Genomic DNA, 23,696 nt, shown 5'->3' with positions numbered 1-23,696 from the left:
ACACCGTTATACACTCCCCAGAGGTGATGCTCTTTCCTTTTCTGACTCCCTTTTACTCTTCGGCAGTCGGTGGTAATGCAACCCAGGACTTCATTTGCTTCTGGGATCTTTCCTGAGTCATCGTTTCTTTCATGTGGGCTGTTGGACACCAGAGGATGGAGAAACCAAAGGGCTTGACCCTGCAGGGTGTGAAATGCCCTCAAGTACTTTAGATTTAAATAGGACAGCAGGCCGACAGTCTCCACAAGGATCCAAGGTTGGGGAATACCTGGAAGCCTTTTGGGAAGGACAGGGAAGAGACAGGTTGTGCCTTATACCTCACAGCCGTGATGGAGAGGAGCTCTAAATGTTTCAGCTGATGATCTGAGCTTTTGAATGTCAAATTCTCAAGTTATTTTCCTTTTGATTTTCCCCTGTTCTTAATAAATAAATAGTTCTTTACTCTTAGTTGGTGTGCTTGGCTAACTGCGACTGTATTTCACACCTGATTTCAGGAGATGATACATATCCCACAGGCCAAACAAGACTCAGAGCTGTGTTTGTAGACTCAGATGGCTTAGTCTATGCTAATTTAGCTATTCATATTTCAGCTCAGGGCTTTGGAGGGCAGGGGGAGAAATGAAATAATGTTTGAGAAATATCTTGACATGTGATTAATTTTTATATGTATTTATTCTTGTGTTTCTCTTCTCCCTGTGAACTGAAATGCAAGATTATATAAATTTAAGACCTTTAGCTGAAAGCCTTATTCTCTGTTTGTTGAAGTATTCTGTCCCATATTTTCCTATGTGCAGGTGAGGTGATTAGAGATTTCTGAAAGATTTCTCTTACTTTGTGAAGAAAAATCATAGCCTGTATATTTAAAAGTAAGGTGTGAAGGAAATGATTGCTCATGATTCTCCTACTTGCTGAAATTTGTTTACTGTGAATCACATTAGCTTCTTTCAAAAGAAAGCTGGGCATGGAAACCCAAAATATTTCAGTGTACTTAAAGGGTGAACTTTGGAATTTATTTTGCACTGCCTGACAATAATCTTTTTAAAGGCTTTACAGCACGCACAGAGACAATTTTATATTCGATCACTGCTCTGTTAGGAACTTTGAGTTAGAATCACAAACTTTTATGAGAAACTTATCTTTATTCTTTTCTATAGATCCCCATCTTTAGACTTCTCTCTTTGCTAAAGAATCAAGTGAGAATCTCCAGTGTGATAGCTCACCGAGTGGCTTGGGTGAAGACATGGAGTTGTACTAAGGGTTGGTAGGACACTGGTGGACCACAGAGTGCTCATCTTCCACTGCCTTCTGCTGAGGCTCTCTCACTGCAGAGAAAAAAAAAAACCCACACCTGCATAAATTTAAGTCACTAAAAATTGAAAACCGTGGAAGCAGAAATTAATTCTTGCTCCTTTGCCTTCAAATTTAAATACTTTCACAGTCTTGTAATTGCGCTTTCCTCAATTGCTTGGATAATGACATTATAACAAAAGATTTTTGATATATAGCGTGAAATTCTGGGAAACGAAAGAGCTGGTAACAGCATGATTTCTAGGATTCATTTCTGCCACATCACGACAGTGTTGAAAATCAATTGAAAATCTTTTAAGAATTTCATTTGATAAAGTATATATGTTTATTAATCTTTGCAGGTGTATATGCTGACAGAAGGAGTATGCTTTCAGGTATTTAAACGTTACCTGAGTAGAGATAAATTTAAACATTTTTAAAGTTAAGCATGTTACTTGCTTTGCTGAATCAGGGGTACAACACATAAGTAGCTGGAAGCCAAAATGTGACATCAGTAGAAGTTATTTATGCATGGTGGTTCAGTTTTTCTGTTTTTAAGTTTCCATGTTACTCCTAATGGTAAAGATTGCTCCAGGAAAAAAAAAAAAAAAGAGAAATAGGAGAATGACCTCACACTTTCAGATGCTTACTGGTGAGCCTCACTGACAAAAAATTCTCTCATTTTCTTTTTAAAGAAGATAATACTATGAATAAAAGAAAAAGCTCTAAAGGTTTTTAGAAACTTTGTAGTGTTCTTTCTTTTTTTAACCTTAACTCTTGAGGAAATTATATTTCTTAATATGCTGGTATATGTTAGGACTAACTGCATGGAGTAATTTTCTTCAGTAATCAAATACTCAGCTATTTGACATTGTGTGCAACAATGTGTGTGTATATGTATGTAAGTCACTCTGTGTGTATATATATATTCTCTTGAAGAGCCCTCCTTCCTATGTGCCTTACTAAGATTAAGCAATTGTTTAGTTAGATAAAAATATGCAAAGGAGGAGGTTCTCTTTCCTGGCAGTCTCCTTGCCTCCCACCTCCTCTGGCCTGTTGTCTCTTCCCCAGAATTTCTCTGCTTATCTCTGATTCAGGGTAAATGATCTGGATACACGGGCTGTGTACGTGTAGCTTATAAGCAAGAATAGATACAGGACATACAGAAAAAAATGATGAGGCAAAATATTTGCATTTTTGAACACTGACCTGGTGAAAGGTCTCTTAAGGTGAAACAGGTTCATGAAGAAAATTTTAAAGCCACACAGAAAATTGTAACTTACCTAATAGTTTGAGGTAGCTGCATTCATTTTGGCCAGTTGTATCAGCTCAACAGGATCCCAAGTCCAAGTCTGCTGATTGTAAGACTATGGGGTTTTTAGTTCTTTCTTAAAATCTGTGACTTCACTGAAGCCAGGGTGCGTTTACAGAATACCTGTGCTGGCACAGAACATGTTTCGCAAGAGAAACTGGATGTTCTCACCTCTGGGAATAGCAGTGCTCCTGGAGAGAAAGGGCAAGTGCTGAAGACTTGACATATTTTAGCTGTTCACATCTCATTTGTTGCTGTGAGTCTGCCATAGTCCTTAATTTGCTAACACTTTTGCTACGTTTTATTATTTGTAGGGAAGACAGGAACATGTACAGGCAGGGTATGCTTTAACTCTGCTGGAAAGCATGTGGATTGCTTTGCACTTAGGATGGAGAGGCCGGCAAGAGCTTGCTTTACCCGACACCAAGAATTGCTTTATTTGTAAACAAAAGTTCAAACCTGTTTCTTCAAATACTTATAGGGAACAAAAAGGAAAGGTATTAAAAGAAAGCTCCCAAACTCTAGAAAAAAATGATTTCAGATATCCATTAAAGTTGCAGTGTCAGGAAAATTGTTCATAAATTGTTTTCATCAGTGTCTTAAAATTCACAATTCTTGTTTTTCTATGGATCACCTGTATCGATGCATTTTATCTACACCCTGATATCGTTCATGACTTTGGTGCAGAACAAGTGTCACTGTCACATTTGATACGTGTTTACACTTGATAAGAATATGTGGGTAGTGCAAATATTGTGAACTATTAACTTTAAAGTAAAAAGTCCATTATTTTTTTGCTGTCTGTGTTAGCCAGGCATCTTGCTCCCATGGAGCTCTCACTTAAAGGGAAAAAAAACAAGTGGGAGTTCTTGAGTTTTGGAGCTGATTCAATTTTGCTTGAATAAGAATTAGAGGTAAAATGAATGCAAACAATAACAACAGCAACAAAAAAAGAAATAATTGAAAAAGGGACAGAAGTCCTACTACTGATGAGAAGTAGATACTTTTCACTGGGCAAAGTGTCAGCTGAATGAAATGAAGAACCTGTACTGGGAGGCAGAGCCATCTGAATTGATGTTTAAGCTTTTAAAAGTCTTTTAACAGTTATTACCCAGTTCCTGGAGAAATTGCCGTAGCAACTGGATGTGAGTTGTTGAATATTGCAGCAGCTTCTGTACCCATACAGAGACTTTCCTTACAACACTCCTTCACCTCTCCAGCAGAGCGCTTTGACTTGAAGGAAACTTATTTTTTATGAATATTTATAGCCTGTTCTTTTAAAGAAGTTTTATTGATTTGATTACTGCTCCCACAGAACACAGATGAAAAGAAACCACTGAAAGGAGATCAGCCTCTGTCTTGTCAATTCTTGAATATTACACATTTTATTAATGTCAGTCTAGGTTTTCCTGTTACTATTCATAGTTGAAAAAGAGAGGTATTGGTAGTTGTGAGGGTTTTTTTCTTTAATAAAATGTCTTTTTTCAGGCTTAAGCCAGAACATTATAACCTTCAAAATAATATATTAACATTTTTGTGACAGAGAATTATGGATTAGTGCTAAAAATCAGAATTTTGTAGGTTGGAATACAGATAATACCAAAGGGGGCGCTGTGCTGAGCAATGATGTTATGTAAACAGCAGTATTTTGTGACAACATGATTCCCAAATCGCTGACTAAAACTATTAAGAGAATTGGCTTCTAGAAGCTCTAGTGAGTGATAAAGAAATTACATCTAACTTTTGTAAAGCAGAGATTTTCAGTTTCATAGAAGTTTAAAACAGAGGTACCTTCACCTCTGTGTTATTGCACAGGGCGTTTCCTTCATCAAGATTCATGCAGAAATTTCATCAACTGCATGTACAGAAAGGTATTTAACTTTTAAATTGAAGAATTAACTCGGAGGAGGAGCGTTAGCTGCATAACCATAACGGGTTTCACAGGCAGCAGCCTGTGAGCAATGGCTATAAGATATAGTATGTCCAGGTGTGAAAGAATTCATGTATATAAGTAACACAGAAATGTTATGCTGTCACTGCAAGGCTATCCGTATTCAATTCATCCGAGTATTCAGATTTGCAAATAGTCTTTGTCCTTATTCAGCCTTCAAATTCTCTTGCACTGTGTTCAGGAATATACATGCGTGCACATGTGCGTGTGTGTTGGCCCTGACAGAAAGGGAGCCCGTAGATTAAGTATTCACAAGAGATTTCTGTGTGGCCTTGAACAAGCTTGACTGAGGTTCTTTAGATGAGGTACTTTAGGTACTTTAGATGAGGTACTTTAGATGGCAAACTTTCCCTAGTTAAGGGTCGATGCAATGTGATTGCATCGTCCTCAGCCACAGATTTGGTTTGACTTATGGACCTAAATGATATGGACTTTCCTTCCCTCTGTGCTTAAGTTACTTATGTGTAAAAAGGGGAATGGGAATTTTCTAGCTGCTTCACGATGTTGGGAAGGGAGTCACATGTAAGACCGAAAATGCCCTTACACTATTACTAACCAAAGCCATAAAACCCCACGAGATATTTATTTGTAAATGTGTATGACATGGGCATACACAAACTTTGGAGTGTAGGACAGAGTTAAGAAGAGGAAAGGAAAAGGCATCAGTTTAGATGTTTCCACGCTGTGAACACAAATGTGCAAGTTTACTATTTCTGCAGTGTAAGCAGAGATTTCTGCATAGCCAGTATGGGTACATATACTAGCTTTTTGTTTAATGATTCTATCTGGACCATTATTTATGCTAAAAGGTATCTTATTTATCTGTGAATAAGGGCATATCTTTGCCTTGGCACTGAGGGAGGGCATGTATTTAAACGCTAATCTCCTGAGCCCAAGTGGTGATCCAAAGGGAAAAAGCATCTTAGCTCTTAGAAATTCAGCGAGGTACCTTTCATAAAGATTTCATCAGATAGCTCCTCAGGGCCTGGAAAAAGCATCTTTTGATCTCTTAAAATCAATTTGACATTCCGTATCAAAACACATGTACACCCTTTGGAAAGGTTAATCACTGTAATTGAGCTGCGTGGTCAGGGTGGATGTGAGCCTACGGCAATACCGCCGCCAGTTGCATGGTGTCCGGTGGCTGAAGCCCAGGGCACGGCAGCTGGTTCAACCTGACTCCGGCCTCGTGGGATTCAGCAGCAAAGAGCTCAGCCTTTCCTCTGAGTCGGTGCAATCTTCTCAGTATCAAGTTTCTGGAATCCATTTTTTTTGTGTAATTAAGGGTGTGCGTGTTCACCAAGTCGTTTATCTTTCAGTATTGAGCTGTTTCATCAATTGCCCACATACCCAAACCTACAGCTGAGAGTAGTTTCTCATATCTCAAAATATATGACATTATTTTGGTATAATTTTCACTTTGCTACCTGATGGATGATGTCTCGTGTAATCTGAGGTATGTCAAAAACAGTGAGAAAACATTTACTGGTGTTTGAATTTACATTTTCTTGTTTGCAGAGAAAATGTTTCAAACCTTCCCCAGACCTTTCAATCCCACTTGAGCTATTTGGCACAAATGAATCATAAGTGGTGACACTCTTTTCCAGTCAATTTTGCAAGTAAAATCTAGTCCTAGAACTCTCAAAAGCACCTATAATCTCTCACATGAGAAATACTTAATTGCAGTCATCTAGTTTGAGCAGATGCCCTGCTTTGTCTAGGAATTTTCTGTGAAAATATATTCATTTTGAGTCTCTGTTCTTCTAACTCCACTTTGAAAATGTGGATCTAAAAGCTTTCTGAAAGACTGAGATGCCAGGTAACTAGAAAGCAAAGGGATCTTTTTCTCAACTTAAACCAGAAATTAGATTTTTTTTTTTTTTTAATTATTTGCCAGCCTTCCTTTTTGTGAAGTCTTGAATGCAAAGCCGATTTTGTTTCTCATTTGAAAAAAAGCATGTCTTGACAATTGTATGAGAATCTCTAGAATTTCAGACTTTTCCTTATTTGCAATATAACCTATTGTTCATCACGGGGAGGAACCAACCAGAACTTGAAACTTCAAATACTGTTTTGCTCAAAAGCAGTAATATATTTGTAGTTATCAAAGTTACTAATTCCTTCTTAATAGCAAATCTATTTCAGATGAAAAACTTACAGACACTTTCATCCTCAAATAAATATGTCAAAAAAGGGGATATGAAAACAAAATTCCTATGGAGTCGTCGTCTTTTTTTTTCTTTTCATTTAGCATATCCTTGCTTCAGTGTCTAGCCAACCAAAGGGACTAAGGTTCCCTTTGAATCTGATTTGAACTTTGGAGGCTGTAAGGTTTTTGGAGCTGAGACCATGGAATATGTTATTTTGTTGAATGGAGCAATTAGTTACAATCTATTTACAATGGTCTTTTATTCTTATTTCACTCAGGGGTTACTGGAAGCTCCTTCTAAAATGCATTTCTTGTCTGCAGCTGCTTCTCAGGGACAACGTATTCTAAATGCACAAAGTCCTTTGGGCATTAAAGACATGCTAAGTGTTTAGCAGGGCATGAAAGAGATTTGGTGAAATTGGGAGGCAAATTGTGCTCCTGGTTGTGAAAGTGAAGTGAGGAGGATGCATTGGGAAGGACAGTCTGAAAATGGTACTAATATTGTCTTGGGTGAAACTGATCCCATTCTGCAAGTTAAATTTTCTACTCTGTACAGTGCATTGCAGACAGCGTTGGTTAAAAGCTCTTTGAGGGAAACTTTCCCATAAATTTAGCAAGTTTAAATCAAGTGCTTAGTTTATTTCCATGTTCAAAAGCAAGTGTAATGGTTTTAATGGGGAACTGACTGGTTTGAGGAACTACCGGCTCAGTAGAGCCAGAGGAAGAGAAAAGCTGCACGGGACTGAAAGTGTGAAGAGCAACGGAGGTACTGAGGTACTGATGCTGCCCGTACGATCACCATGTGTGCCGTCCCCGTGGCCTCTAGGTCAACAGTTGGGAGGGAAGAGGGGGCAGAGAGCGTGCTGTGACGCGGCCCATTCCCCCAGGTTTCTCAGTGAGCGCAGCCAGACTTTGTGCCGGCCTCTGGAGCAGAAGTGGGAACTCTGAAGCATCACCACTGTGCCAGGGAGCTGCTGCAGCGGTGCCCTGCGGGTGGGGAAGAGCTAGTGGTATGCGGGGACTATGTGGCGGCATTCCTGGGGCCGTGTGCTCCTCTTCAAGCACGGTGCCCAAAACGAAGGTTTCCTTTGGTTTTACCTAGGAGCAGGATTTTTCTGATTTTTTTTTTTTTTTTTTCCTTTCTTTAAAGAAAGGACTAATACGTTTCTGAGACAAAACCCTGAGGAATTACATCAACCGTATGAAATATAAATACGTTTTCTCTCCCATTGCATAAATGATGGATTAGCTTTTCACTGGAGAAACGAAGAGTAGGATGTAAGAACAATTTGTGTAAGTCGCGAAGTAGGCTGTGGTGTACAGCAGCAGACTGTTATGAAACATGACACTGTAGGAAATGTGATTAATGTGTGATGGACACCCCTTGGTAGATCAGTTCACTAAAGTACATGTCCTATCATGAAAGCACCATGGTTTGTGTTATGCGCAGTGAGCATCTGGACAGAGATGAACTACAACCTGTTGGAGTATTATTTTACCCAGTAACGTGTGAGCTTTTTTAAAAGTGTAGCTAATAACACAAGACTTTCTTTGTCATTTCTAGAAGAAAAGCATTTGTCATTTTTCAGGGTGAAAAGCAGGAATGGGTGAGTGTAGAAGTGAGGTACCATCCTTTTCTTGAGCAAGACATGACTCTGATTTAGGGAGGAGAATATATGGAGCTGAACGTGAACTTCTTGTCCTCGTAGCGATTAGCAGCAGATGAGAAGTAGGCCGCAACAGCAGTTGTCTCTGTAATAGCTGTGGGGTGCACAGAAAACGCCAGTTTGCTTTATGAAGCGAACCGAGTAAAACTGGCTGCTTGGCATGTGCTTCACTGGGCTGGTATTTTGTCACCATTACGAGACACCACTTTGTAGAGCAAGTGAAATAGAGTTCTTGAGCTAAAAAAGGGAGAACGATTTCCAAGCCCCTTAGTGCGAGTTTTATATATCTGGTGTATCCAGGCCCCTGATTCTGAATTGCATTAGGACCCCTCAGGAATTACACCCTGGCAACTATTCAAGCTCCTGTTGATGCATAAACACGCACACTTATGAAAACAGAGTAGCTTGGATCTGTTTGTCCCTTTTTGGTTGGTGATGAGCTAATTTTATTTTAAAACTCAAGGGTCTTTTCTGCTTGGTGCATGAAGGGACAGAGTGAACTTAGCGGAGCTGAAATTTCCTGAATTATAATAATCAGTAACTTTAGCCCCGGCTCTGGGTTAGGGAGGGATATGAGGTTGGACTAAAGGCACTGTGACTTTGTTCCACTTGCCTGAGACAGACTATTTTTATTATAGTAGGGCAGGGAAAACTGATGAAGTTGGAGGACTCCATGACCTGTGATTGATGATGTTTCCTGTAATTTTGCCTTTTATGTTTAGTTTGACAAGGTTTATTAGTCATGATATGGGGGAAATGTGAACTTTCAATTTTTTTTTTTTCTATCTAAGTGAACTCTATCAACATTGCATTTATTATTTGTACAATTACTATCTGGTAACAGATGTTAGGGCAAAATATCTAGGAGAAAAATATATTCCCAATGTGATATACTTTTTCTTTAATGAAGGTGAGTGAGGGGCAGCTTTGTCTCCTGTGTACTGAAAGGAAAAAGTAGTTTTGACACAGCTTTGGTGTAGCTTACCTACATGAGAGCAGAACCAAAAATTAGGATAATAGGTGACAGAAAGAAAATCTATATTTATGTTAAAACACCATGCTCAAAATTGTTAAATAAAAATTCTGATAAATAGGTAAGCTATTCATTAAATGTGCTTTGCATTGTGGAAGCTTACAGTCATTGCGCATAAATACTAAGCTATTTTAAAAAGAAAACTGACATTGCAAGCTATCAGTAGAGCTGATAAAATTTGTCAGCTTTTTCACATGAAAATTGGATTTTCATTGAATGATTTATGTATATATCAGAAGTATGTTTTTAAATATTTAATTAACTCACTGAGAAACTGAGTTTCTCGGTTACTTGCTAAAATATTTTGCTTTTTATATACAAGTTATCTTTTCCTACAGAAAAAGGTAACTTTTAAAAAAGGCTTTTGTTTAATTTCTCTGTGGAAAATAAGCCTTTCTCTGTCAAAAGGCCTTTCCCCCCGCCCTGACAAAATAATTCTTTTTCCTTCAAAGGGCACATTGTGCAGAAAAGTGAAACAATCCCCAAAATGCTGGGGTGCTCCTACAGCTGCCCCACCACTCCCTCAAAACACTCAGTGATCCTTTGGAGGAGAAAAACGTTTGACTTAAAACTGCAGACTGGTGCTCATGAAACTTGTCTGTAGGGTTCTGTGAAGACAAAATGATTTCCACTTTGGAATGGACAGAGCTGTGAACTCTAAACTGTTTCTCTAAGCTTTGTTTGTGACACTGAAAGAACCAAAGCCTTTAATAACGGAGACTCTAAGCAGTCCCATTTATTCTAGAAATCCCCGTTTTGCTCATCCAAGCTGCTTCCATTTGAAACACGGCACATCTGAAAGAAAATTGTATCTTGTTTACAAGTACTGCAGTCTCCCAATTATGAGTCCAGTAATAGACATTTGCAGGTAGCAGAGGCTAAGGCATATCTTAACCAATTGGTATTAACCACATGTAGTAGATGAGAAAAGCTGGCATTTATTTAAATAATAAAAGAAACTCATTTCTCTAGTGGGAGAGGTTTTTCTTCTCCACAGTGTGTATATATATATACAATATAAAAAAAGAATGGTGAATCGTGCAGCGGTTTAATTTTAGCTCAGAGGGTTATATGACCTACACTTTCATTTGATTTTTCACAATGTTTGCTGTGTCGTATGTTTCACCTAGTAGGACCTGTTTGCAAATTGTCCTTTTGAAATGTGTTATGTAATATATATGTAACTTCTTAAACATCTGAAGTTGTTTGTAATTTAGGCTTTGGAAACATCTCCCCACGCACACAAGGTGGAAAGATATTCTGTATCATCTATGCCTTACTGGGAATTCCTCTGTTTGGTTTTCTGTTGGCTGGTGTTGGAGATCAACTAGGGACAATCTTTGGAAAAGGAATTGCCAAAGTAGAAGATACCTTTGTTGTGAGTATACTGACTGTCTCGGTTTTTCTTCATGCTGCTCGATGTTCTGAAGTTCACAAGTGAAATGAAAAGTCTGAAAAACAGGGTATAGCTCATCATTGTAACCAGATGCCTAGCAAAAAGTAGGAAGAACTTTGCAAAGTCTGGCCATGTTACTGAATGTTGTTAATTGATAACTGGATGAAGCCCAACATTTTCTACAATAATTATGGTTGGGAAGAGGAACAAGATCCAAAACATCTTATTTTTGCTTTGCCCTTATACTCCTAAGCTTGCTGTGATGTTTACCTTTAAAGGTTGTCATATAGTTTGTGGTAGGAAATCACTGACTCAGAGAGATGGAAGAGTGGAGCTGCAGGGGTAACGTGTGGAAACTGTTGCTGCTGCTTTTGAGTTGATTCACAGAAGACCTTTGGTGTCTGAGCCTAAAATCACAAGTCTTAAAATCTTTACTCAGATGCCATCATACCAGAGGAAATGCTTACAGTCTGTAGGCATCTACATTTCCAGATTTATGGGTCTGTAGGTGACTAAACCTTTGGGCATTCACTGAAGCAGAACAGCCTAAATGGTACAGAGCCTGTTGGTGCTTCCCTGACATCGGACTCCTCTCTGTGGTCTCCTCGCTGGACTGTAGGATGTTCTACTGTTTAAGGTATTTTCAGCCTCTTCTGCTGAACTGCTTAGCACAGCCTAGAGGTTCTTGCCCATCGTTTTGTTTGGCTACCGATCTTTAATTATTCATGCAAAGGGGCACAGTTTCAGTAGAGGAAGAGGCTTGTCAAACAGATGCTGCGCAGATATTGATGAAGTTCAGCTATAGCCAGCCCTTAACAACCAAATGCTTTGAATTCTAGCAGAGGGACTTAATTTACTTATCTTAGTCTCTGTTTCCCACACAGAAAAGGTTAAGGTTGTATTTTACAATGCAGTTATTAAAGTATTTACTGAGATTTTTCAAGCATAGAATAAATGGCATAATGAAACTTAATAAACCTAGTTATTAAGGTGTTTTACTAACCTTTAATAAAATGATATAGGTTTAACTATTGCCTAACATTCAAACCAGATATAAAATACTGTTTGTCTTTTGATATGTAGAATGTCATATCCAGTGAGTACAGAGTAAGCAGCTTGACTTTGTAGCTGTTTGAATTAGCACTGCAAGTGTTGGAAGGATTGTTTTTCTGCAACAAGCCCTAATCTTTCTATAACTGGAAGGGTCTGTCATGGCGTTACTTTTGAAGCAAAGCAAACTGGGGCTGTACTGAGTAATCTTATGCAATAGGTAAATACAAGCTTGAAAGCTTTTTAAGACAAGACAGGTATTTTTGACTTTGAAACATCAGTTCAAGTCCAGAAAGTTACTGGTGAATAACATCCATTTCTATTGAGAATTGCCTAAAAAAGGCAAGAACACTCCATAAGAACATTTTGGTTTTATCCTTTCTGTTTTTTTTATCACTGGATTTTATTTTTGCTGCAAAGCACAAAAGATTTGAGACCAATTTGTGTGTCTCAGTCTGTTGCTCATAGGGATAATGGTTTTCCTTTTTTTGTAATGGATGTGTCCCTACAACAAGAATGTCCCAAAATAAAAAGCCTCTTGCCCCCTTTTTTCAATCTCTGAATGAAAACACTGATCTATATGTTGCAGTCTGGAACACTCCGAGACACTGATGGGTCAGAGGCATGTTGCCATAACCGAAACTACTACTGTGATTTGGGTTACAAAAGCTGAACCTTGGTCATGCTGACTGTAAAACGTAGTTCCCATTGGCACTAAACTTAAATACAAGGAAACACTTATGAACAGTTTGATTTCATTTTTGGTCTCCTTTTGTGAAAGTTTTCAGTTTTGTGCAATCCATTGCTTGCTTTAAGTTGAATCAGCATGCTTTGGATGGATGGAACACATGCTTTGGATGAGAGGAAAATTGTGAAACTGGCAGGGCATGTCAAATGGGATTTTGCAGTGGTCTGTTCTAGCTTTGGTACTGTTAAATTTCATTAATAGTTAAATTTCATTAATAGTTTACACAACAGATAAAGGACTGTTCATTAAATCTACAAGTTATTTCAAGATGTGGAGAACTAAAAGTTAGAAGACAGAATTAGAATTCAAAATGATCTTGAACATTTTGAGAAGCAGTCTGACTATATAGGATTCAAATAAAGAGGGACAAATTCAAAGTACTCTTTGAAAGAATAATAAAATACTCAAATGACAGGAAACAGTTGCCTAGGTGCAATTTTGTAGAAATGTTCTGAGGATCCAGGGGCTCATAAGATAACATGAGTTAGTGTCATACTGCTGTGAAAAACATACATCATAGTTAGAAGTATAAACAGGAGTGTAAATAAATGAATAAATGGCTAAAGCATAAGAAAGGATCCTTCCATTCCATTTCGAGATTCATTTTTTTACATCCAGTTAGTTACAACAGATTAGTTGGTTGGAGCCAAGGGATAGCAATGAGAATTGAAGGGTGAAGAAAGACAAAAAAAAAAAGTTTATTTGGTCTAAAGAGTATATGACTGAAAGAAAACACCTGTAAAACTTTGCTGGGAAGAGTAAAGTAGCAATTTCTTTCTTTGCCTTGTATAAGACCATCAATAGTAGACTTGAACGGAAGGGGATGAGATGGAAGTTAAGCGTTAGGAAAAATTTCTGATGACAAGAACAGTTAAGTGTGATCACATACTGCCTGGCGAGTAATGTATCTGCAGTGGCTTAGTTGGGTTGTTTTTGTCTTGGGGCAGTTTTGGAAGAGGTTATCTCTCCCAGCATTATTTTCTGTGGTTATTTAGCCGGTTACTTGATTAGAGAGAACTTTATGGTTAAAATTCACCTTTTTTTATTCAGTTATTTGTGGATGCACAAACATAGGGACATCGCAGGTGCAAACACCGCTTGAAGCTCACTCAAATATCTCGCATGATACTCAAAACTTTAGCATGATCAGGTGTTAATATTAATGAATGCTACACATGCTACTCACCCAGATCACAAACCTGGCCACAATGAAGAGTCTAGCCCTGCTCTGCATTTCCTGCTAGTAAATGTTTCCTAGGGTACTCATGTTTGCTTTGAAAACCCTTTCAAAATAAAACCCTGTTTTGATTTTTCCTGTTTATATGAGAATTTATAATGCACCGTCCTCTTGAGCAATGTAGTGCTCACTGTGGGTGATAGGTGCCTATATACAGTGGTGCAGTTTTATTAACGATGGGTTTCCTCTCTTTCCCCTTCCCTTTCCAGAAATGGAATGTGAGTCAGACAAAGATTCGCATAATTTCAACAATAATATTCATACTGTTCGGCTGCGTGCTGTTTGTTGCTCTTCCTGCAGTTATATTCAAGCACATAGAAGGCTGGAGCACACTAGATGCAATTTATTTTGTGGTTATCACTTTAACTACCATTGGATTTGGTGACTATGTTGCAGGTAAGATTTTTCTCGTAACTCTTTATCTTATAATATTTTGCACAATGGTGTATGTTCTGTTTTTGTGGGACGGGCACATCTTTGTTGTGGTGCCTCTCTCCCAGTTTTGCCCTTTATCATTCTTGTGTTGGTGCAGAAGATGAGAGGATATGCCCTCATCTTGGATCGTGTGGCAGGCTAGAGACAGGAGGTGGGACAGTGAAATGCGTGGTGCCTGTCTCTGTATATTCCATTTTTTCTTCTCCTGTACTGTTAAAGATGTTTTACTTAATCCTTGGGTGTATTTTTTTGTTCTTACAGATTGAGTGAAATGCAAGAATTAATATAGTATTTTGGTCTGCTGAATATATTTTTTTCAGCTGGAGTCACTTAAAATGTCTCACCTTTTGAAGATACATGACATAGTGTTTGTGTGCATCTCTTACTTTCAGTGTTGTTCCAAACCTCTGTTTCTGCCATTGAGATGTCTCTATGGCTGTTGGATCCTGTTTCTGTGCTTTCTTTTGTTTGCTATGTATGCATTTGTCCACGTGCGTCTTGTAATGTAAGGAGAAGGTTTAGCACAACCCATAGATAACACGGCCTACTTTTATGGTTCTATTAACCTGGATTTGATTGGTTGCAAATAACTTTAACAAACAGAGCTAAAAAAAGCTCGGGCCAGTTTTCTGCATCAACTTCTTTCTTGAAAAGGTGTTAGAGGTGTTAGACTGCTTCTCAGAATAGGATTGAGTAAAAATATGTTGTCTATGAGGAATTGTGTTGGTCGGAGTCAGTGATGTATTCAGGTGAGGATTAGAAATGCAGAGCTTTGTGCTCTGAGTCTGAGACTTGCTTTCTTCAGCCTGATCTCATGCTTCTCCTGATGCAGCACCATCATCTCTCTTTTTTAATGAGATGAAACACCACGCCTGGACTCTGTGCAAGGCAGACATAGCTGAGAAAGGTGGCCGAGAAGGACAGCAGTGCTGGGCTGCTGACAGTGAGCTACGCTGCTGGAGGGAAGTGTTTCTAGCAGACATCCGTGTGGTGTGGGCTTCTCCCATGTCCCGCCTGTAGCCAAGGCTAGTGCAAGAGCACCAAGGTGAATGTCTCAGGTTGGGCAGCTCCTCCTAGTGACTTGCAAGCCTGCCTGAAGTTTGCCTTGGTGGCAGGAATGTGACTGGTTTTGTGGCTGGCAAAAGTTTTTCAGGCTGGTGAAGTCCCACAGGGACGTCTGAAGTGTTTGGCGTATTCATAAATGGTCTGGGTAAAATGGGGGGAAAATTTAGTTAGCGTTGAAGATACTAAGTTATGCAAGCTGTTTAAAAAGTGAAGGCCACGTGACAAGTTGCCAAAGATTCATATAAATTATGGAACTGGGCTGTAAAATGGCAAACGAAATTTATTTGGACTTTCACATAGCTTTTTGTGATGTATCCGTATTTCTTTTGAATGTCTCACTGATTTCTTCCTTTTCCCTTTCCTTTCCCATATTGTGTTTCTTATTTCCATTTTGTCTTCAGGAATTTGTGATTCTGGTCAGATTCTAACTTGCACCAAATAAAAATTTACGCTGTTTCCAAGCCAAGAGTCTGGGTATTTTAGACTTTTGTTCCTGAGGGGTACATGTATGTCAGGGAATAAAAATAGTAGTGTATAAAGGCCTGGTTATATTTACTGTAAAGCATTAAGCGAAATGGCTCACTTGGTTCTAACTAGAACACTGAGTACATTCATCATTACTCTCATTATAAATTTCCACGTATTTTTCTATTTGTAGACCACTTGATATCATAATTTGTTCCCAAATCATGTCTGGTTTTTTTTTTAATTTTACTGGGAAATGCTTTCTCTTTCTACAAAATGTCCTTGAATTACATCGTTCTATAACTTACGGCTTTTTATGGTTCACTTCATATATATTTTTTTATTTTAAAGTTCCACTGTAAATGCACGATGTCAAAAATGTCATGAATGTTTTCTATTTTCTTTTAGAGTAAGATGCACAAGACTTGTATTTATACCATAATATGTTATTAACTTAAAGTTTCAGTGTGTGGGAGTTGGATCTGTACTTGCACAGATGATGCTCAAGAGAACAGGGTTGGATGACTATCTCCATCCTAACTGGGAGGTTAGCTTTGCCACGGGACTGTATTTTGTCAGAAATGAAGTTGACAATATTATCATCTTTGTGTGGACTAACATAGTTTATGGCAAATGACTTGAAGGATTTTTCGAAATGATCCATTTGTTTTCTTGTTGCTCTCATACGTAATTGCCTAGTTAAATAAAAATCCTGAAAAATAGGCAAGGTACTCATTGACTCTGCTTTGCATTATGGAAGTTTACAGTCATCAGTGTGCATAAATACTAAGCTATTGGAAGAAAACTCATGTTGCAAGTTCTTAATAAAGCTGATAAAATTGTTTTAAGGGCTAGGTTTCCGTATGAATTTTGAGGAAGTATGCAGAATCTTTTGCACAGTAACAAATTATTAAGTCGTCTTTATGACTTTTTGGTTTGCTTGTTTTTCTTTTTGGTGAGTCATAACTACCACACAGGCACTAAGGGCCACTGATATTTTTGTGATAGGCTTCATCTACAACACTCCGTCTTTGAAGTTTAGGAAAGCTGAGCACCATAAACAGAGGCGAAACAAGCATGTAGAGTTAAGGCACATAATGCTGTATAAAGCCATAGGGGAGGCTGTTGGAATATGGGTATTGCATCTGGAATTGTGACTTTAGAGCATGATGTTCTTGGTTCTGGTTTGTCACGGTGAGATGTGAGGCAGAATGACGCGCCAGTCCACTTAGTGCCTGGATGGCAATTCATTTGGAAAAAAACCCACTCACACTGGCATTAATTTATTCATTTTTCTGATTTCCCACCCCCCACCCTCCGGTCAGAAAGGCATGTTTCTTAATACTTAGAGTGAAAATTACCTTCTTCCACTCAGAATTATAGTCAAATATAAAGCAGAGTGGTGGGCAGTGATACTCCAATATGTAATTACAGTGGAGTGAACTCTTTTAGCAATAAAAATAAAATTGGCAAGTCTTGTAGCATATTGAAGGTCCATGGTATATTTCATGATTGTGTCAGTTTTAGCTCAAGTTCCCTCAAAAATCCAAAATTCCTAAATATTTGAAGACTTCCAAATATTCTGGTAATTTTTTTCTGGGAACAGTCATCCCAGAGGAAAAAAAATAAGTTTGCAAGCTCTACATACAAATGTCACGGTTGTGATAATATGTGTATTGGGATTAAAAGAAACATTTCTTACAATGTCTGTCACTTTTCACTAACATGGAACTTGCTGCTTTCTGGCACCACTGCAGGTAGGAGTTGAAGAGAAGCCCTGAAGAGCTTTTAGGAGGTAAAGGAGAGAGTGTTTGTGAATAGCTGTACCAAAAGGGAGCCGAAAGAAGAACTTGGGATTCAGGAATGTAATGATGTTAAAGTCTGTAGTGCAGGTTGTCATATTAGAAATTCTTGTAGAGTTATCCAGAATTTTTCTACAAGTTTCTTCTCATTTATATTGGAGTCCAAGTACTCTGTTCCCAGAAACTAAAATGCCGAAACATCCCCTTTAGCAACCTAGATTCTGAGTACAATTTGGAGCCTATGGAAGTTTCAGCTACAGTTTCCACCAGCAAGAGAAGCCTTAAGGCAAATGTAAGACTGATGACTCAAGGTGCGTGCAAGGAGGCAAAAGATGAAGAGCCCTTGTACTGCATGTTCAAGAGAATGTATGAACAGTATTCCAAAACACAAACTTAATGTTTCTGTATCTTATGACATGCTTTGATTTTTTCCAATTTTTGGAGAGGTTGATTTTTTTTTTTTAATTTTATTTTTGCAGGGGAAATAAGTAATTTTTTGTAATTGAAGAAAGTTTATTGTTGTAGCTTTTCACAAAAAAGGAAGTAAGAAACTGTACTACAGCCTGCACTGTCTTATGAACATCAGGAGTCAAACATCCCTTTTCTTGTTTTCAAGAGAATCCGATGACTTTAATGTGACAGAAGGAAATCCAGCCAGTATTATGTATATTTTGTGAAAGAGAAAAGAAAGATCTTTTCATGTCAAATGTGTCATTTTTTTAGTATAATGAAAGATATTACTGGGTACTAAAGTTAGCACTGAGGTACATCTATATATGTATAACATGACAATATATAGTTCATATGTGCAGATAAATCCTTTAACTGCAGTGCAGATGGGAAGGTATAGCCAAATATTTCTAAGGGAGTTAATGGAACATGTTTCAAATCAAAAGTAGATGAGATGATAGATATCCAAAACTTGACTGAACTAAGTAGAGGTCAGATATATAAATATACCACATCAGTAGTCTGTTTCACAGTGGGGCATAATGATGGTACGATGGTACAAGGTTGCACTGCAATCAGTCCATTTCAACAGATTACAGAATTTTGCAAGTCTCACTTTAAAAATGTATTCTAACTATTTTGTTGTTGTTGTTTTCCCTTGTTTGAGCTCTGATTTTTAGCTTATTGCTTCTTTACTCTTTCGGTCTGTAATTTAATTCGGTGTATTTCCACTGTAATACAGATATCTGGGTCTGCACCGTATTGCTTGGCCCGAGACCCAGTTTGTAGAGTGCTGAGATATTTTAGTCTCATTTAATGTCACCAAACTGGAACACTTCACCTGGTGGTTGTAGCAGCCCAGTTGATCCGCTCTCGCTATGTGATATTACTTACCTGGCAGAAAGGGCTCTACAGGAAGAAATTGCTGTCATGCTGAGCAAGAGGCGTGTGTCGAGCATCCCGTGAGAGCTGTGCGCTCTCCCGCAGGCTTTGTGTCTTTTTTTGGCACTTGGAGGTGCTCTTTGCCCCCTCAGGACTTCAGGTCCGTAATAGAGGCTGTCTGGTGTGACCCATGCAGCCTGCTTTAAGCTCAAGTCAGCGTGCTGTGTCTTGCTTGGTTTCTGTATAGGACAGCACATAAGGAGTGTTTTATAGCTGTGCTTTGTATCCTGAAGTAGCTCTCCATTTTCCACTGAGTGGCATCAAGTAACTCGGATGGCCTACTTACATTCTCTCTCGCAGACAGCGCAATGTTATCTTGTCCCAAGCATGCTGCTTTTCTGTGTCTCCGCATAAGGCAGCCTTTCTCCATCCCTTTTTGCAGTCCTCGGAGGTAATTCCTTTCAAGTTGCAGGGCTGAACCTCCATACTTCTTTGGAGTGGGACAAAAGACCTTTCTGGATTAAGCCTCTCGGGCAGGTTTGTCACAACGGGGATGATGGACCAGCTACTCGTTCTTCTGCAATTAACACTGTGTTTGGATTTAATCACAGTTCTATACCCAGAATAATTTGTACTGCTGATAAAAAATAATACATTTCTTGGTTTGAAGGACCAACCTCTGAATAACCCAGCAGTTGTGCTGGTGTGGAATTAAGATACTCAATGGCAGTAGCACTTTCTATTCTCTGCTTTTAGTTTTGAAGCAAAAAGGCAAGCAAAACCAGACAACTTTACAGAAATAATTACATGCTTCTTTTTTGAGTCAGTTAGCTGTAGACAGAATGGGGAGAAGAGTGGCAACAAAAAGAAAATTATTTACTTGTTTTATGTAAATGAATACATTAAAAATACATATGTTTTCCCTGCCTATGGCAGAGGGGTTGGAACTCGATGATCTTCAAGGTCCCTTCCAACCTAAACCGTTCTATGATTCTATATTCGAAAACCTGAGAATCAGAATTTGTCCTAGTGCACCCCTGAAATCCTCTCTAGTGCCATCCTTCACTAAAACACCGAGCTTTTCACCTCAGTAAGAATGCGTTTGGGCCATAAAACAACCTATGCCTTCCAAACTGTTGAAAATCCCAAATAATTTAAAAGTTGTATGGCAGATGTAAGAATGGTGGCAGTGGCAATACAACAGCCTGTGATGAAGATGGATGGACAAACTCCTTGATTTATCATAGATTTTAAGGGACTTTGGATCAAATCTTTGCTACAAAACATCTTGGCAATAAGCTGTGGCTGCTCTTGGTAAAGATAATGGCAATGAGACTTCTAGTTAAAGACTAAGCACGCTGCAGTTGGAATATATATTTCTTCTTTATTATGGTTGTAACTTATTTCATGTAGAGGCCAAACAAAGTTGGAAAAAAATTTTGTCCCTTGACCTACAGAATGGGGTTTGCCAAACAAACAACAAAATTCAGCATCTACCTTTTCAGCATTGTGCTTCCTGAAGGGCTATATAAAATAATGTGCTTTGCAAAAGAAAGATGACAGCATTATTAAGTAAAAAATATGCTATGAAAAATCCATACAAATGTATCATGTTGATACGCTTTTAACAATGTTACCAGTAAAACCATTAGATGAATTATCTCATATACTTCAGTACAAATACATTTACCTATACGTACTCATATCCAAATACATTAATACCCATTTATGTGAATTGTAAATCAGTAGTTAATGAATTCCATTTACTTTAAATTCAGTACAGTTGACTTTTGATCATATTTTCCTATCAGTGAAATCCTATTTAATGACATTCCCAGGTAACTGCATTATAGCACTGCGATGTTTAAGCATGGCAGGAGACGGCAGTTACCTCAGGACAAACATCCTTCGGTATGTCTCTATCTCCCTGGTGTTCCATTAAATTGAGACCTCACCCGAGGAGTTCTTGAAATTCAGAAAGTCAACAGCCAATAAAGATTTTAGCTGTTAAGCCTTTTCCTAGAGGGTTGTTAACTGCCCCTTTCTAACTTTAGGAAAGCTGAACTCCTTTGGGCATGGCTAGATGGAGCCATCTCCTGGCCAGACAGTAAAGAAAACTCTTGATTGAATATGCATGTGTCCTAACTCCTGCCCTAGTAATTAACCTTGCTGTAAACAAATTAGGAATAAACTGTGAAGGAAATGCTCCCTGTAGACTGGCTGAGTTAGGTTCCAGTTGCAGTTTATAAACTGAACACACCAAAAATTAAAACCAGCTGAGTGGGTGCTTTATATGGTGCTTTCTTGAACAGCCGGAGAAGAAGGTGAAGCACCGAGCATGGTTCATTACTAGCTCCTGAGAGAGCAAAGGGATGGTGGTAATCCACCGTTTTTTGAATGACGACAAATCTTGGGTGAATCATCCCAACCTGTTTCACTGGATTGACATGACCTGGATGATGTTAACAAATCTCTTCATTTCTGATATTTTGTTGTCTTGGGCTGTGACAAACTCAACCCTTTGATGGTTGGCTGTCTTCTGTTCCACACAGAGACTTGTCTTCTACCTTATGTGTGACTGTGTAGGTGTCAAAGTATATCCATTTTTGCAACGTGGATTCATCTCTTGGGTAGTTGAGTAAACCACTACAGCTCAACAGATTTTACTGATGAAAAGGCTTATTGACATGAGAGAACCAAAATTTCTTTCTATGAGGGCTTCTATACAAAGATAACTGTTAGTAAAATTCTTTGTTATTTGCATGTAATCCCTGTCATGATTAGATAATAACAGCTAGGAGAAAAACATTACTCTCTGTGAGAGTTAATCTTGTTACTGTAACAAGGTGCTTGACATTTTGGGGCCAATTTTCCTTTGACTATTTCACTACAGGATGCAGATACATAAAGCAACTTATTATGTTCCAGCACAGAATACTTTAATGTGCCTGAAAAGGTTTTACTGTAGAGTCTCTTCAGCTGTGGGCAGATACACTCAGCAAACTTCTACTTGCAGCAACCCAGACTGGGAGCCTGGTTTTATTTGTCATAACACGGCTGAATTGCGAGTTTAAGGCTTCTGTTTTATTGTACTGCAAGATGTGAAATGTGAGTTGTATTGTGTTGTGAAGAGCTCTGGATGAGCATAACTTTGTGTGAAAATAAAGCATCTGTTCTCTATAGCTGTATTGTACCTGAAAGCTCCATTACGGACATCTCTGAAATTCATCCTTTTTTACTTTAACACTGGAAGGAAGAAAGCAACTGGTGCTTATGGCAATGGGATTCAAAAAAGCTGCCTTCAGCTGACATCTGGTTTATCCACCTTTTTTTGGGGGGTATGATCAGTCCAGCTCAAATCCCTGCACCCTCCTCTGCAAAATGGAGATGAGAGTGTTTGCCTACCCAACAGGGACACTTGTTAGTGCTGGTGCTATTCTACTTTACTAGGGCTAAAGGATTCATGTAAGTATTGAGATGTGTTTCAAAGTCGTTGCAGAATCAGATTTCTCAGGATATGAACACATTATGTATTCCAGAGCAATACCTAAAATTTGGTACGGCATTGTTATGTGCAGCAAGTTGGGAAGGCTTTTTGTGCAAGCTGTCCTCAATGACCTCTGTCTTAAATAATGATATATCAGAAGTTGAATCAGTTCGTCTGGGTTCATTTTTTAATTATTATGAATGATTAGCAATAATTGTCTAAAATTTGCATACTCTGACCTGTGTTTTCAAGAGTGTATGAATTTAGAACATTGTTTATTCAAATTCAATAAAATGTTTTGCTATGAATTTTTGCATGGGTGAAAAAATAGAAGAAGTTTTAAGAAATATAACTGGTTTCTGTTAGGAAGAGAATTAATTTAAAAACAGTTTTGCACCTCTAACTATTAAGTCTGCTTTAATTTTAACTCTATTGTTTTTCAGGGGGATCAGATATTGAGTACCTAGATTTTTATAAGCCAGTGGTGTGGTTTTGGATCCTTGTTGGGCTTGCTTACTTTGCAGCTGTCCTCAGCATGATTGGAGACTGGCTAAGAGTCATATCAAAAAAGACAAAGGAAGAGGTAAGAACATTTTGAAAGGGGAAGAAATGCTACTTTTTAAAAACTTTGGAGTCAAATGAGCTTATAGATGCTTTTGCTTTTAGGGCAAAGCTGTTCATGTATGAAGTATATGCTGTAGCTCAAACTGCAGCAAACTTTGTAGCAGCCTAGGCAAACATATAAAATTAGATTAAATGTATTATTAAATTAACTGTAAATGCACAATTGCACCTGACTTACAGGACAAAAATCTCTAAACCGATTATTCTAGGCAGTAGTCCTTAATTTTTGAGGCAAAAGTCATTCTGCTTTGATTGTTTCTATATGGGATTCAGGTATGTAAAAAAACCAAACCAAAACAAAACAAACCAAAACAAACAAACAAACAACAACAAAAAAAAACAAAACCAAAAAAACCCCAACCAACCAAAAAATCCCCCCAAACAAAACACAAACCTAAAACAAAACAAAACAAAAAAACCAAACAACCCCAAATCTCTAAATAGTTATATTCAAGGTACCTTTGATCATTTTATAGTGGTAAGAGAATAAATGTTTCACATCATGCAGGGTATTGGAATGAATTATTTAAATATGCCTGGGTGTATTTTACCATAATATTTTCAGTGGCATGTGTAGTTATCTGTAGTCAGGTGCATTGCTTTCAGTTCAAATATATTTTTACTTGTAAATGTGTTTATAATTCCAATGATGCTAC

General features: G+C 38.2%; 1 protein-coding gene across 1 annotated transcript in view; it reads left to right on the top strand.

The window, feature by feature from the left end:
- KCNK2 (potassium two pore domain channel subfamily K member 2) overlaps nucleotides 1-23,696 on the top strand; it is a gene marked incomplete at its 5' end in the record, with an annotated part of 106,394 nt that overhangs the window by 68,314 nt on the left and 14,384 nt on the right. Inside the window, 3 exons of the mRNA XM_082481467.1 lie at nucleotides 10,617-10,777; nucleotides 14,040-14,226; nucleotides 22,860-22,999. Of these exons, the coding sequence (XP_082337593.1) occupies nucleotides 10,617-10,777; nucleotides 14,040-14,226; nucleotides 22,860-22,999 (488 nt within the window). The remainder of the gene's footprint in view (nucleotides 1-10,616; nucleotides 10,778-14,039; nucleotides 14,227-22,859; nucleotides 23,000-23,696) is intronic.

Source organism: Vanellus vanellus, assembly GCF_965231255.1.
Source record: "Vanellus vanellus genome assembly, chromosome: 3".
NCBI lineage: Eukaryota > Metazoa > Chordata > Aves > Charadriiformes > Charadriidae > Vanellus > Vanellus vanellus.
This window is presented reverse-complemented; position numbering and strand designations above follow the sequence as displayed.